Source organism: Lissotriton helveticus, chromosome 4_1, assembly GCF_964261635.1.
Source record: "Lissotriton helveticus chromosome 4_1, aLisHel1.1, whole genome shotgun sequence".
Classification (NCBI taxonomy): Eukaryota; Metazoa; Chordata; class Amphibia; order Caudata; family Salamandridae; genus Lissotriton; species Lissotriton helveticus.
In genome coordinates, this window is record NC_136063.1 from 448,330,901 (window position 1) to 448,347,953 (window position 17,053).

Sequence of the window (17,053 nt, forward strand, 5' to 3'; positions counted from 1 at the left end):
ATGCACAAGAACAGTTTTGGCATTCTGTTTCCCTCCATTGAAGTGAACTCCAATTGTTAAATGAAAACTCAGAAGATCTGCCATACTGGCTCTGACACTCTGACAACATAATGTGGAAAGAGCCTGGCGGGGGGAGGTGTGAGGGGTGTGTGTGTGTGGGGGGGCGAAAGAATTGCCCTTCCCATGTGTCTGCTAACATTCTCCTGGGACAGAAGAGGCCTATTTGAAGTGTTCCTCAAGTGTCATATGAAAAACGCCAGCAGACCTGTCAAGCAGAATGTGACAGTCAAGCAGGATTTAACATTTTAATGTCCAAAAGGTTGCATACAGCCCCTTCCTGCATATTCTGTAAGGTTCAAATGGGTAATCTCTGCCCATTTAGGTGACCCTATTTCCTCCTAGGCAGCATTTCACATCTATTCAAATGCTAATTACTGTCTGGCAGATGTGGGAGAACAAATACAAATGGACTTCCAGAGTCTATAGACAGGGAAAATGTAACTTTCTAAAAGTTCCTTTTCCAAATATTTGTAAATTGACTTCATTACTTTTAATTTTAATATATATTTAAAACAGTTTTTCTAGCTAGCCCATTTCTGTGATACAGAATTACTATTTGCTTTCCAATGGGACAGTCAGCCATGCTACAGTGAAAATAGGTTTTGGGGTCTTTTCACTGTAGGGACATGTGTAATGTTACATGTTTACACGTGTTAGAAATGGGATTCCTGGTTGGCTGAGGTATGCACCCAGGTCAGTCAGGAACCACTACTGTAGTCAGGGTAAGCTAGATACACACCCTCTGGTAGCCTATCACAGAGCCGTCAGGCTTATCTAAAAAGGCAATGTGCAAAGTATTTGTGCAACACGCACACAGTAACACAATTAATACACCACAAAAAGACTACTCACATGTTTAGAAGAATAGAGAATATTAATCTGAACAAACCAAGATCAAAATGATCACTATCCAATCAGTAAACGTCGAGATATGATTTTTTAAAGATTAAATGCAAAAACAGTGCTTAGAAGTTACTAGCGGTCAAAAGGTTACTTGAGGTCGCGAGGGACTGGTGCAAATCCTAAATTCAGGCCGATCGCGATGGAGAGTTGGCTGGCTACAGGACCCACGCAGGGACCACAAAGAAAGTACCTTGGCTGGAGCAAAGGGTTGACACTGAGGTCTCAATGTGTTGATCTTTTCCATGCAGTTGGGTTGCTGCATTGTCGTCAAGCTCCACTGAAGTGAAGTAAAGGCATCATCGTCGAGCTGGACAGAGTGGACAGAGTCGGCCAACGCAGGCTGTAGAACCGCTGTCGTCGAACAGCCTCTGTGGCGAAGGGCGACGCATCGGTTCTGATCGGCGCCGTGGTGATGATGTGTTGTTTAGTACAAAACAGTTGCAGAACCAACTTCTGAGGCCCAGGACGTGGAGAGGGCACCTCAGGCAAGGGTAGGTCTTACAGAAGGCAGATTGCATCAGCACCAGCAGAATGGCAGAAAGTCTTTTGTGCCCCTGAGGCTTCAGAAAACAGGAGGCCACCCAGCAAGCCCTTGGAGATCACTTGGAGGGAAGGCACAGCCCAGCTCTCCTTCTAGTAGAGTAAGGGAGCAGAAGGCAGCAGGGCAACAGACAGAAAAGTGGTCCTTCCAGAAAAGCTGTCCAGTTGAGACCTTTAGGTATAACAGCAGTCCCTCTGACAGAGGTCCAGTTCAAGAGCCAGAAGTGTCTGATTATAGGGGGTTAGAGACCCAGCATTTATACCAAGAAGTGCATTTGATTAAGGGGATGACTTCAAAGCAACTCTCTGAAGTGCACAAGGATCCCTTTCAACCCAATCCTGTCTGCCAGGCTATCTGTGGGGGGTACATCTTTGATTTGTGTGTGGACAGGACACTACCTATTGAAGTGCAAGTGTCAGCCCCTCCCATTCCTCCCTGTCCAGGAAGACGCATCAGAATGCAGATGAATGCGGATGAGTGCTAAGACTGTAGATGAGCCTCACCTTCCTGTGTTTGTGGCTGTCTAGAGTGAATGAACCACGTGTAGCTGTCGCCCACTCCAGACATGTATTGTAGACTGGCTGTCAGGCCCAAAGAGCAGTATATACAGAGAAATATCCACTTTCTAAAAGTGACATTTCTAAAACAGTATTGTTTTTTTTTGTTTTGTTTTTTAACGTAAGATTTATTGACCGTTAGTTGCAATACACAGCAGTTAGCCTACAAGCCTGAGGCCGGCTGCGATAAATGAAACAATCAAGGATTTAAAATAATACACAGCCTTTCAGCCGACAACCATGGGTCTGGGGGCGTAACTTCGGATGAGTCTTGAGTGTAGTGTTTTCATTCAATTAGCATCAAATGATATCTTACTTTTGTTTTTTTAACAACCATAACAAAAACTAAAAGACTCAATTGCATAGACTGTCGTCGAGTTGTGTCTGTGGCAGTTTTGACGACGACCGACACAGGTATCTAGAATGTGTACACACAGAGGTCACTTGGCACAGACCCATTGCACACCCCGGTCCTAAGCACATTAGCGTTGCTAATCTGTTACAACTGTGTTAGAATCTCGTACGTCAGTCTGTTAAGATACTTAGTCCTCCTCCCCCTCATCATCCGAGCTATCACTATCCTCTTCCACCAATGGGGCACATAAATCTCTGCGGTAACGGTTCCACGGCGACCATACTTTATTCCATTTTCGAGGGTTCGCCCTTAGTTTGTACACTGCTCTTTCGGTCACCATGAGTGTATCCATGTTCCTACACCATTGCGCCAAAGTAGGCAAGTCTATCGCCCCCCACTTCTGTGCTATGTCTCTTTTTGCAACTATAATACCCACAACGGCACATAGTTGACCCTGGCGTGTGAGATCATTAGGTTCCCATATATTCACTAAGCATACACGGGGTTCCGGTGTAAGAGATGCCTCCAACGTTTGGGAGATGGTGCGCATCACTTGCCTCCAGTAATCAAATATAACCGGGCACTCTCAAATTGTATGTAGAAAAGTGCCTTCCTCCCCACACCCTCGGAGACAGTATGGGTGGTCCACCCTATGGAGTTTATGTAGTGTGGTCCTCGTGTAATAAATCCGGTGCAGTATTTTAAGCTGCACCAGTCTGAATCTGGCCGAGATGCATGCTTCCTTCGGGGACGCAAGTGCCGCGTTCCAGTCCGTCTCGTCCATGTCTCCCAGCTCGCCCACCCATCTCTCTCGTAGCTTGTCCAAAGGGTCTGGTAGGTTATTAATTAGTTTACGATATGTAAGGGAAGTGGGGCTGGACTGCATGAAGTCGGTAAGTAAGCGATCCTCCAATGGAGAGGCTTCTGGGACCTCGGTGTTTTCTGGTATGGCTGTCAATAGTGCATGTCTAATTTGGACATATCTATAAGTTTCATTGGGGTCTAAGTCGAATTGCTGTTGAAGTTGGGAGAAGGGAACCACCCCCCCCCCCTGCCCGTCCACATGTCACCTACCGTGGAAATACCAATATTATCCCACTGCGTGAACCTTTTGCTGTGTTGCAGATGACCCAGCGCCTTAGTGTCCCATAGAGGGGTGAGTTTCGTGATGACACCATCCCATTTGAGTTTCGCCTGTGCTCTATAGTACAGCGCCACTGTGTGTTTTGTTGGTCCCAGCAGTTTTAAAACAGTATTGTTAAATCCAACTTCATCAGTAAGGAGGATTTATCATTACGATTCCAAACATATGAAACTGAAACATGAAAAATCTACTCCACTCTGTTCAGGAATTATTGCTTAAAAGTGCATTAAGGAATTTCTAATGCTGGCCTATGAGAAGGGTAGGCCTTACATTAGTGAAAAATGAAATAGACTATTTGTTACTACCAGGTCATGTTAAAAATCCAAGTAAATGTCACATCTTTGACTTATATGGCACTCTGCCCTTAGGGGTACTTAGATCCTACCTTAGGGGTGACATGTGTAATAAAAAGGGAGTATAAAGCTTGACAAGTAGTTTTAAATGCCAAGTCGAAGTGGCAGTAAACTGCACACACAGGCACTGTAGTGGCTGGTCTGCGATAGGTTTGAAAGACTACTTCTGTGGGAGGCACAGTCAGTGCTGCAGCTTACTAGTAGTATTTGAAGTAAAGGCTATGAGTTAATGGCATGCCACTTAACAAGAGACTTACTAGTGCAAGCAATATGCCATCAGGTATATGCCAATGTCGTCATGATTTGGGGAGAAGCACATGCACTTTAGCACTGGCTAGCAATAGTAAAGAGCTCAGTCCTAAAGCCAGCAAAAAGAACCAGCAAACCGTGGAGGCAAAAGGCAAATAGTCCAGACGGAAGAGCACCCTAAGGGTACCAGGTCTAACAGTGTCCATCTTTTAAATTCCATACTCCCTGTCTTATGAGCAAGAAGGCTTACTTAGGGGTAACTTATAAATATTTAAAAGGGAGATTTAGACCTGTCACCAAGGGTCAATTTGACAGGTCGAATTTGCAGTTTAAAACCACAACAGCCAGGCTACAAATGTTAGGCCTGCAGTCATGTTTGCACTGTCGTTGTATCAGATGGCACAATAGATGCTGTAGTCCACTAGTGACATTTAATTTACAGTTCCTGGATACACTTTGTACCACTAGGGTCTTATAGGTAAGTTAAATATGTCCATTAGTAGTATCTCAGTTTTACCAAGTAGAAAGGAGGAGCACATGCACTTTATCGCCCGTTTGCAGGTGTTAAGTGCATTGAGTTTTACAGCCTCAAAAATAAGGGCTCCAGCAAAAAAGATAAAATCAGAGGTGATCATGCAGAAAAGGCAGACTTCCTACGCTCACTTCTCCTTTCCGTATGCATAAAGATTGGCTATACATTGAGATGATTATTGAAAAGACTCATTGGACAGAAGTACTGATGCATGCATACCAATTCAGCCGAAACTTTAGGGGAACACAAAGAGGAAAAATGTACTACCTAGGTAGTGCAAAAGCAAGGAGCTGCACTAAAATAAGTTCCAGATGGCATATGCAGATCTCCATTTTCACAAGACAGTCTCACAATTTGTTTTAAACAATATCATAATTTCACTGTTTTGATCTCTTTCTTTTATTACAGCCTCTCGACTTTGAAACTTTTCCTGAATACAGCATTGTGGTGAAGGCGAGAAATCCAGAGCCTTTGACAAAAGGCGTGACCTATGATGGAAAATCCAACACCCGCTTTCAGATTAAATTATTAAATGTTGATGAACCACCAATTTTTAATCAAACCATATATCAGTTTCAAGTACTTGAAAACACTCCAGTGGGTACCAAACTGTCGAAAGTGATGGCCCATGATCCTGAAGGGCGGACCATAAGGTAAGGGCAGTCTAGCTTTCTCCTTACAGCTTCTTTTCAGTACAATTTCTTTTCTTTCTAAATATGGCTGTAAGGCAAGATGTGAGGTTTCTTTTGGATTTAGTTTCACATCTGCTCTTTACTTTTTACTGCTTTGTTCTACATGAACCATGTGTTTAGGTATCTGAGCACACAATTTCTGTGGATGATTGTACATTGTATTGTAATTGCATTTATATAGCGCTTACTACCCCTGGTCAAAAGTTGTAAAGGACCTAGATACTCTTTGTGACTGACCAGCGATGGAAGATGGTCAAGAAATGGCTGATCGTTTGTCTTAGCTAAACCTTTTACCTTACCAATAGCCATTTTTCTGCAATTTGTAATATTCAGTAGGACAAAACTAAAAGTTGTGCCGAGCAGGATTTCAAAATGCCAGCTACGCGTTTTTTGCAGTGCCTCACACTTTGCTGTCAAAAGCTTAGAGTAGAACAAACATGGGAAAAGTAGCCAACAAAGTTGCATAATATTTGGGCACCATGGGCAACTTGTCTGTAACTAAGCCAAAAGGTTTCTAAATATTCAAATTGTACTTGAAGTCTTATTGGACAACAGGCCATAAGATCAATATGTAGAAAGCCTACTCCCAACTCCTACATATATATATATATATATATACTGTAAAAAGTCCAGCTGCAACTGGTAACTGGATTTCTTCCCCATTAACACTCATTCCCTCCAATAGCAGGGCCTTCTGTGCTCCCCAGACACACGAGAATGAAGTTCAGTATGTGCTAACTGAAGAAATTATCCATTTGCTATTGTTTACTGCCCTCCGACCAGGCAGGTGAAGCCTTTCTCTATCTCCAGGATCATGAAGGGGGCACATTACAACAAGCATGTGGATCTCCTAGGTAAGGATCAGGACCCATCTACCCTTGTGGGTTAGCAAGAGATTCTAATCCTAAGACTTTGGAGCCTTCTATCCTGAAGGTCATCTAATAACGTAGCCTTTATTCCCATGGAGTTGAAGTACATCAGAGGTTCACCAAGCACAGGGTAAGAGGATTGGCTTTTTGTTCACAACTCTATGGCTTAGGCTGCTAATATCACAACTTATAAAACAGATATTAGGACTACAGACGATTAAATTAAATGTCTCCTGTGATTTTATCATAGTTATGTATCTATACACAAAGTGAAAATGAAACAAAGACAGATAGACCTACATTACCTTTTTGAATGTTAGTGGGGAGACAGCTTACATTTCAGATTTAAACTCTAAACAGATGTCCGAAACCTTTGGTTCCCATTTACAGCTGACTTACGCAAGTCATATGTCTCGCATTAAAATTGCAAAACAGCTTTCCTTTTCTTTTAAACACAGGACAAGGCCTAAACCTTGCGCAGCCACATGTACTAAGTAAGCCCATTCAGAATTAGCCTATTTTACATAAAGCCTCCTAGGACAGATACGTTAACTAAGACTGGGCATCAAATTACCACGAAATAAAGTGGGTAACTATATGTCTTAAAGAAAAAAGAGACAAAGCACCATGTTACTGTTGCGGGAAGTATCATAATTTAGTTCTGCAATAACCTGAAGAGATGAGCTTTGAATAGCTTATTAAAAGTGAGAAAAGTAGGCTGAGTTTTTAAATCTGCTGAGAGCGTTCCAAAGTGGTATTGCTACCCATCCGATAATCTGCTTTTGCTTTGTGCTTGGGAGGATTAGAACTTTGTAGCTACCAAGTCAAACGGGTCTTACTTCGGGGTCCTCTTTGTCCTTTTGCGATTGTGAGCAAGCCTGTTATGTAATATTTAAATCAATAGCTTTGTACTCCAGGTACACAATTTTACATCTGATACTGGCTCAGTGTTTAACCAATGTATGTCTCTGCATGGGTCAGATCATAGGAGGTTCAGCTCTTGGATAATGTAAAAGTCTAGCCGTGGGTAGATAACTATTTTCTGTGGCAAAATAGAGGGCAGTGCTATGCCTCGTAATACGCTATTACCAAAGAGATGAGAAGTGGTAAAGGCATGGGCAACCACTCTCTTTGGGATGCGCAGATGTGTTTAAGAGGGAGGAAAAATAGATAAAATCCTTAGATTTTTGCTGATGTGTGGGTCAAGTGAAAGAGTGGAGTTGAGAATAATACCTTGTGATTTCACTGCTGAAGAGATGGAAGGAAAACAACGTTTTACATTTAGTTCCTCAGTGAAGAAGGAATAAAAATGTGTTATTATGTCTGGGCATAATTAAAAGGAATAATTTGTATAAGGAAGTTGATTGACATCCATATTTGAAACTTTATCCGGCAAGAGCAAAGAAAAAGTCTGCCATTGATTGATGATACTGATATAGTAGGTTTCTTTTCATCCACATATTGATGGATAGAGATATCTTCCTCATTGAATAGAGTACTCATTGGCTCAAGATATAGGCTGAAATGTATGGATGCTAGAATCAAACAGAGAGGAACCTTAAATGGCATCAACGCTCTTTCAAAATGCTTATTTTTTAGCAATGGGTGTAATTGGCCAGTTTTAAACAAATTTGAAACTTTCAAATGAATGAGATTAGAAGGCAAACAAAAGGAGTCCTTCCGAGCATCCATCTGCACAGGAAGTGACATCACTGTGTTTCCCATCATCCATCTGCACTAGAAGTAACATCACTGGCTTCACACCAAAACTATCTTTCAAATAAGAAGCCAAGCAAGAGGACTCAGTTCCAGCATACGTCTGCACAGTAGGTGACCTCACTCTAATCCTCTCATAGTAGCTTATTGGCTGCCACAGAGTGGATGCCAAAAGCATGCCTGTCTGTGCCTGATCTGAGCCCAGGGCCACTAACCCTGGTCATTTGCCAGAACAACATCAGCTGCAACACACCCACAGACACATCATCCTCCAACATAGAACAAACTCCACGTCACACTCAACTTCATACTAAGCGGCACTCTCATCTACAGATCACCTGGACCATGCACCACCTTCAACAACACCATCACGGACTTCATTGCACCACACTTGCCCTTGATCCTAACAATTACATACTACTGGGATACCCGCACTTCTACATGGAAGACCATGCAGACCCCTAACTGAAGAGCACCAAAGACCTTGGAAGCCTAATTCAGTGAGTAAAAGGACCTACCCACATCCCTGGACACTTCCTGAACCCTATTTTTACTAACTTCAAGTTGACAAGTCCATACCAATCCCCTGGTTAGACCACTCCCTCGTCAAGTTCAGCATCAAGTTCAGCATCCAATTCCCAGTCCAACACACGCATCACCACTAGACCAGCCTGGCACAATTGAAACAGCATCACTGACAAGCACTGGAACACCGCTGTCCCTCACCGACCCAAACACAACAATCAGCCTCCCCATAGCATTCAAGAATTTCAACAACTGGATCACCTTCTGCACCGACTCCTTGTCCTCCCTCAAACACAACAATACACCACGATCCATACCCGAGGCCAGTTGGTACATGGAGAAACTTAGACTAATAAAACACCACTGCAAACACTCAGAGCACAAATAGAGAATGAGCCAGGATAAGCAGACAGTAAGGCCATCAAATCATCTCTAAGACGCTACCACCAAATGATCCGGACCACCAAACACGTCACTCTGGTGGACTGCATCGATATCAACACCAACAGAAGCAAAGAAAACTTTGTAATTGTGAAAGATTTTACCTCACCATCAGCTGCCTCCAACTCTATCACCCCCTCTCAGGACCACTGCAACAATCTTTGTCAATACTTCAGCAACAAATCACCACCATTTACAGCAACTTCAACCCAAAACTGGACCCAACAGACCACACCAAATGCCTCCAGATCTTATCCGAAGAACCAATGCTAACCACATGGCCCACTATCACCCCAGAAGAAACCACCACCACCATGAAGTCCATCAACATAGGGGACTTATCGGACCCCTTCCCCATACACATGCCTACACCAGAGGACTGTAACCCATCAGCACCTTGCTCACACCCATTATGAATGCCTCCACCTCTTCTGCGACCTTACTAGATGCTTGGAAACACGCACCTGTCCTCCCATTGCTGAAGATACCCTATTTGGACCCTTCAACGCTCACCAACTACAGATACATTTCTCTGCTACCATTCCTGGCCAAGGTCTTAAAGAAAATCATCAACAGATGCCTCACCAATACCTCAACAACCATCAACTCCTTAACACCACTCAGTCTAGTTTTAGACCCAACCACAGCATGGAACCTGCCCTCATCACTGCCACAGATGACATCTGCATGACTCTTGACAGAGGAGAACCAGAGGCCCGCATCCTCCTGGATTTCTCCTCACAATTTAACACAGTCTCCCACCACATATTCATTCACTGCCTACATGACATTGGAATCCATAGACAGGCACTCTGAGGGATCTTCTATTTTCTGACTGGAAGAACCTCGGGATCATCATCAACAGCAAGCTTGGCATGGCCGCCCTAGGCAATGCCGTTACCACCTCAGGTTTCCATACCCTGAAGATGCAGAGGAAGATTTTCAAATGTTTCCCAATCAACACCAGGAAAAGCGTCACACATGCCCTGGTCACAAGTAAACTGAACTATTAGAACACCATCAATGCTGGGATCAATAAAACTCACCAGAAGGCTACGGCCCATTCAGAACTTGGCTGTCAATCACTGTCAACCTCCCATATTGCACCCAAACCACAAGACATCTGAAGGAGCTCCACTGGCTTCCCATTCACAAACAACCAGAATTCAAACTCCTCACCCATACTTTCAAGGCACTACATCACACTGAAAAAATACAACTACCGTGGATTGGGGGTCTAAAGGGACAGATTATAGACCACTGGGGGTATGTTCCCAATAATACTATAAATACCAAATTATACCCCTATGGTCTCTTAACAAGTGTTTATAAGCAAAATAGGTGCCTCTCTCAGAACCAATCTACTTCACAAGAAAGTTGAATTAAATCAACTGGGGGAATCATCCCTTAAGGATAAGAACCCTCACTCTCCCGAAGGTGAAATGCTTCATCATATGGGTCCTCCTTACCAGTGTTGAAAACCTAGTCAACACTGGAAGCTGCTACTTCGGTGTTTAAAGAAGGATCTTAGAGATGTTTTTAGTAGGAGAAGGATGATAATCCCATAAATGAGATGAAGGGTGTAGTGAGGTTTGCAGCGCTGTGTAGGCACCGGGAGATTTAGGGCTAGATGTAGGTAATCTGATTTTACCGATTCTTAAATACCGAATTTTACCGATTCGGTATTCAAAAATCGGAAAATGAGATGTAGGGGAAAATTCGGTATTTTGTACCGATTCGGTAAAATTCGGTATCGGAAAATCGGAAGTTACCGAATCGGTATTTACCGAATCGGTATTTACCGAATCGATATTCCCAATGCATTCCTATGGGCCTTTTGGCCCATAGGAATGCATTGGAAATACCGATTCGGTAAATACCGATTCGGTAAATACCGAATCGGGCAGCAAGCAAAAGTGAAACTTAACACAACAGCCAATCAGGTGCAACCACCCTCCCCCTTCCTAGCAGGACGTGGCTAAACAGGCAGCTGCAAGTAATTAGAAGGTTCTGGAGAGGCAGTTGGAGCAGAGAGACTGGGAGCAGCAGCAGACAGAGTTTGTGCACTTTCAAATTAAAACATGGCAAGCAGCAAGGACACAGAGCAGGCTGAAAGGAAAAGAAAGCTCAAATTCAGCAGCATGGAGCTACAGGTCCTTGTTGAGGAGGTGGTTAAGGTTCACCACAGACTTTTTGGGAAGCAGTCCTTAACAGTTCCAGAATCAGCAAAAAGGAAGATTTGGCTGGAAATCCTGAAGAAAGTAAATGCAGTGGGAGTGACCACCAGAGTCACTGAAGATTTAAAAAAGAGGTTCTATGACCTAAGGAGCCTCACAAAAAAGAAATTGGCTGACCACCACAAACAGGCCTCCCAAACAGGTGGTGGAAAGAACACTGCACCCCCCCCTCACCGACCTGGAGGAGATGGTAGCCACAACCCTGGAGCATGAAAGTGTCCATGGACTGGGAGAAGTGGACAGTTCGGCGAAAGCTGCATCAAAAAAAGGTAAGATGCATGCACAGCAATCCCCCCTCACACCCTCATCCATCCCTCACCCCTTGCAGCTAAGTTACCCCAGTCCCAGGGTGTCTGTGCCAAACTGTAGCAATGCATCATGGTACACGTAGTCAGTTAATGAAAGAGCATGTCACACAGCAGTGTAACCACCAAGTTAGGCAAATGAATGCATACATAATGAAGGGCAGGCAGCATGTACTAAGTGCAATTACATATGTTTAATTGTAGTGGCAGTGAGACATTTGCACCCAGCTGATATGTGCTCATATGTCCACAGGTCACACATCCAGAAGGCAGTCTGAGGAGGCAGAAGGCAAGGCACCCGAGAGGGATGACAGTCATGAGCCAGGTCCCAGTGCTTCACAGGACACAGGTGTTCCGAGTGGGCAGGCACCTTCCCAAGAACCTGACGTCAGTGAGGAAATGCCGGCCTCCCCAATACCAACACAGTCCCCACTACTGCTTTAATCACCTGAAATGCCAGCATCCCTGGAGGTAGAAACACCTGCTGCACACCCTAGCAGGAGGCATGTTGTTTCCCCACTGCTGGAAATGGAGACAGCTGCTGGTGAAATGGTGGGTGAAGACTCACACAACTTGGCTGGAGCTGCCATCTTTGTCACACTGCAGCCCAGCAAAGAGCCTGTACCAAGTACCACTAGAAGGCGCACAGTACAAGGAAGGAGTGTAGATGCACGTGGGGAGGGGTCCAGTGTCTTCCAAGGCCTGGAGGGATCCATGGTCAGGATTCAGAGGATGCAGGGCAAGGGCATCATGGCCTGTCAAAGACAAATGCGAAACCTCAACATCAACATGCAGGAAATTGGCAAGAGCATAAAAGAGCTGGTGGAAGTGAACAGGAGCATGGCAACAGGCATACAGCAACTGTGCACAAAACTGGACTCTGAAATTACTTCAAGGCGCAGGGACAAGCAGCGTGCAGAGAGAACTGAGAAATCCATACACCGCCTGGCAACAGCCACATCCCTGCTACGCAGACGTAGCATGAATAGTCAGGAAGTCCTGACTAATAACAGCAATCAGCTCACTAGGGGCATAGCCGGAATGACCGGTGCGCTGGAGGCTCTACTCAATGCCCAGAGTGCACAAACTGCTGCCATTGATGTGCCGGACACTGAAGGTAGCACCAGTAGGAGCAGCACGGCAAGCCCCCATGTCGTAGAGACAAGGAGGAGCAGCAGGCGACAGGGTGAGGCTACAGGCCAAACGCCCAGTGAACAGGTTGAGCCACAAACACCTGCTAGTGCAAAGCGTGGCTGTAAATGAACAGTTGATAATATGGCCTACTGCCATTGGACATTCTAATCATGGTTCAAAAAGTAAAAGTTGCACATTCGTGCCATTTAAACCTGCCTAGTGCCAATATACAACTATGGTGGGTGGATTCAACACCTGTGTGTGTGTGTTTGCTCACTGTGAGCATTGCTGTGAAATGCTTACTGTTGCACTTTTGTTCTTTGACATACCTGGAAATATACAAAATTAAACAAAAGCTTGTGCTTTCAATATAGGTTTCAGTGTCATCACTCACTCAGAAATAGTTGCGTGTTATTTCCTCACGTCTGTATCTGCCATCACTTGGTGTTGACACTCCAGCAGGTTGTGTTTCAGGCACAGCACTGTCGTCGTCATGATCCTCATAGTCTGACAATTCCACCTCAGTACCCCTCTTTACAGCGAGATTGTGCAACATAGCACAGGCAGCAATGATCTTACAGCAGGTGATGGGGGTATACTGCCTTGCACCTCCACTCTTGTGCAAGCACCTGAACCTGCTTTTCCAGATGCCAAATGTTCTCTCAACAACATTGCGTGTGCCCGGTTATATCTCCTTTGGCTGGGTGTTGAGGGGTTGAGGTAGGGGGTGAGTATGAAGGAGCGGAGGGCATATGCACTGTCTCCTAAAAGAAAATGGGCATGATTTATTCACATGCATACTTGTACTGCTTATTGCAATAGGTCTTATAGGGGTCGCACAACTGTGTCTTACCTAGGAGGTATCCTTCACCAAATTCACCTGCAGTCAGCCGTGCATAGATGCCACTGTTTTGAAATATATAGGAGTCATGGGTACTCCAAGGGAATTTTGCCACAAGGTCAGTAATGGCGAACTTTGCATTGCAGATCACCTGCACATTGATGGTGTGGGTGGACTTCCTATTCCTGTAGATGTATTCTGTGGCAGCTGGCGGACAAATAGGAATGTGCGTGACATCAATGCAGCCGATGATATTGGGGAAACGTGCCATCTGGTAGAAGTGTGATTTTGCTTGGACCAGTTCAGCATGGGTTGCAGGAAATGATATGTAATGCTCCATCCTCTGTAACATTGCGTCAAGGAATTTGTGGAAAAACCTTGACAGGCTGCTCTGGGTCACCCCACCTACCGCAGCAACCACACTCTGATAGCTCCCAGAGGCAAGCAGGTGTAGGCTGCACAGCACCTGCACATGGTGAGGAATAGCGTGTGCCCTTGGGGTAGTGTGATCCAACAGTGGGTGGAGGTCCCTGATGAGGTCAGTGATGGTGTCTGGGGCCAACCTGTACCTCTGGAGTATCTCTGCCTCTGTGAGCATGAACAGGGTTATCCTCTGTCTGTAGACCTGCTCCTCTCTCTGCCATTCCCTCTCCCCTTCCTCCTGTAGCCTTAGCCGTCTTGCAATCACATAAAATGCCGCCATTGTGCAAGAAGAATTGCATTTTGGGTCCATTTTTATAGGTTGCACCTGTTTACCACCTGATTCCAATCCATGGTAAATACCGACTCTTAAATACCGAATTTCAAGCAAATTCGGTATTTCAGAGCTTCCCTACATCTCAATATCCATTTTACCACTTCCTATTTACCGATTCGGTAATTTACCGATTCGGTAACTTTACCAATTCGGTAAATATTACCGAATCGGTAAATTTAACGATTCGCAAACCTTTGCGATTCGGTAAATTTACTGATTCTGTAATATTTCCGATTCGGTATTTTACCGATTCGGTAACTTTACCGATTCGGTAAATTTACCGATTCGGATGATTTTCGATCTCCTACATGCCGAAAGCTAAATACCGGTCGGTAACGGCCGAAAATACCGATTTTCGGCCGTTACCGACCGGTAAAGGCCTTCCTACATCTGGCCCTAAGTGATTTGCCCAGAATCACAGGATGTTGAGCATCACTGCTGCCAAGGCTCGAACCTATTCCCCAGCTTCGAGGTCGACCGCTACATACCCAGAGTTGGCACACTTCTTTCATATATACATCTGACGTCCTGTATTCTCCTCTCATATATAATGATTACTTGGAATTTTTGCATAGTGCTTCATATAACAATGTCCTTCTCTAAGCGCAGTAAAATTACACGATGTTCTATTACCCAATGTAATGTTTGTCCATTTACATTTATAGCAATGCCAGCTTCCTGCACAGCGACATACATGTGCAGATGTGTCTTGCTCCTACTTGTACAGTGTATAAGCGTTTGTCACACAAGGACGCTTGCAAATACTTCTTGCACAGATACGGTTATAATCTTCAGGCTTCTCTCACATACATGTGCATTGTGCAACCAAGCAAGCTTCTCTGAGAAGAACATAAACATGTGATAAAACTGTTAAACAGATTTGTACATTTAGTTAAAGCTTCTTGCACATGTATGTATAGGCGTGGAAGCGTTGTCCACATACATACCCAACTGTGCATTCTTAAGTAGAATACATTTATAGTCCTACAAGCTTCCCTCGCACAGTAGCACAACTGTGTATTCTCCCCTTCTGTACGGTCAAGCAAGTTTTCCCTTGCACACATGTACATTCATAAATTTGAGTCCATAGATCTGTACAGTCGTGCAAGTGTCTCTAGGTCACGAACGCGATCGTTCATATATGCTACAAATAGGCATGTAAGCTTGTCTAATGTGCAAATCTATAGCATTACTATACTTCCACGTATGCAGTATGTTGTCAGCACACCTGGCGAAAGTCCAAAGCTCTTAACAGATTAGACACACAGCACAGACAGCAAGGCAAAGAATATTTCGAGCTGTTTTTAAAGATGTGCCGACACCCAGACATGACAGCAGCACACCCCCACCCCGGGCACCACAGAGCACCCCCACCTTTGGCAGTCAGTCAGCGCTTGCGAAGGCCTCATTTGAGGTTGTATGTTGTGGTTCAGTGACAAGGGTTGTCCACCAGGGGATGGGCCATCGGGATGACCCGGCCAAGTGGCAGGTGTGCCCTCAATGTGTCTTCACCTATTAAGGTGTTCTGACTGAGCTGCGTATCATCAGTGCCCTCCGGGTTGTCATATAAGAGACCCCGTTTGCTGCCCCACATTCAATGCATGTTCTGAGCCATCTCTACTTCTGAGGTTGATTTGAGCCAGCGCTACCACATCTGAAAACATGTTTATGCATTGCTCCCAATTTGCATTACATTGATTCAGACAAAGCGGGATGAATTGACCCAAGATCACACAGTGCATCACTGGGGTAAAGGAAATTAGGTCCATGTAATGCTTGAATTGTTCATTTTATTGTGTTTATGTGAAGCCTCTGCTGCCGGATGTCTACTTCAGAGCATTATTCAAGGAATGCAAGTTTCGAGATTACCTGCCACTTTACCACAGAAGACTACATCATAATTCTGATGTTGCCGGATCTAATGCTATTTCCTACACTTACTGGAGCAAAGCCGACATGCTCACTATAGAAGGCAGACCATGACTGGGAAGCCTCCGGCTGCACACGTAGGCGGTAACTCTGTGCAACCTCTACACTGAGAGCAAGAGCGCTGCAGTAGTGCTTTGGAAAGGGCAGTGTTTCACACAAGGGAATAGGCAGAATATTAAAACATCCCACACTGTGATCCATTCTTCAAATGCCATCGGGTGAGCAAAGAGAGAAGCCCAAGACACTTGAAATTAGGTCCCGTCTTCTGTCCATTTATCTTTCCATCCTTAAAGCCTTCATTCATTCATCCATCTATCTCTTCATACTTTTATACTTCAATCTATCTATCTATCCATCTCTTCACACTTTCATTCACCCATTCATCCTCCATCTATCTCTTCATACTTCCATACTTCTATCTATGTATCTCTTCACACTTTCATCCATCCATCCTCCATCTATCTCTTCATGCTTCCATCCATCCTTCTGTTTATGCTTCCACCCATTCATCTCTTCATGCTTCCATCCATCCTTCCTTTACCTTTCTGTCTATACTCCCTTTCGCATGTACTTTCATCCATTATTCTAACCTTCCAGTCACACTTCCAGCCATTCATCCATCTTTTTTCCCCATCCATAATCCCCTCTTTTTCACCCATGCATAATTTCAGACTCCTTTTATCAATTCACCCTTTTGTTCAAACATCCATTCATCCATCCACACATTAATCCAACCTTTCATCATTCCAGTCATTCTTGATTCCAGCCACCAATGCACTGTTTTACCTTTCATCCACCAATCCTTTTACCCTTGCATTAATCTTTTCATCCTTTTGGCCCTTCCTTCTTGTCACAGTTTCTTTCTTCTCTTCATATATTCTTCGTCTCACTCTTCCTTCCAGCCCTCTCTCTC

General features: G+C 44.4%; 1 protein-coding gene across 1 annotated transcript in view; it reads left to right on the top strand.

Moving 5' to 3' along the window:
• The window catches only part of CDH17 (cadherin 17), a 408,277-nt gene that overhangs the window by 336,694 nt on the left and 54,530 nt on the right, over positions 1–17,053 (top strand). The window contains exon 13 of the mRNA XM_078687034.1: positions 5,103–5,347. Coding sequence (XP_078543160.1) covers positions 5,103–5,347 — 245 coding nt within the window. The remainder of the gene's footprint in view (positions 1–5,102; positions 5,348–17,053) is intronic.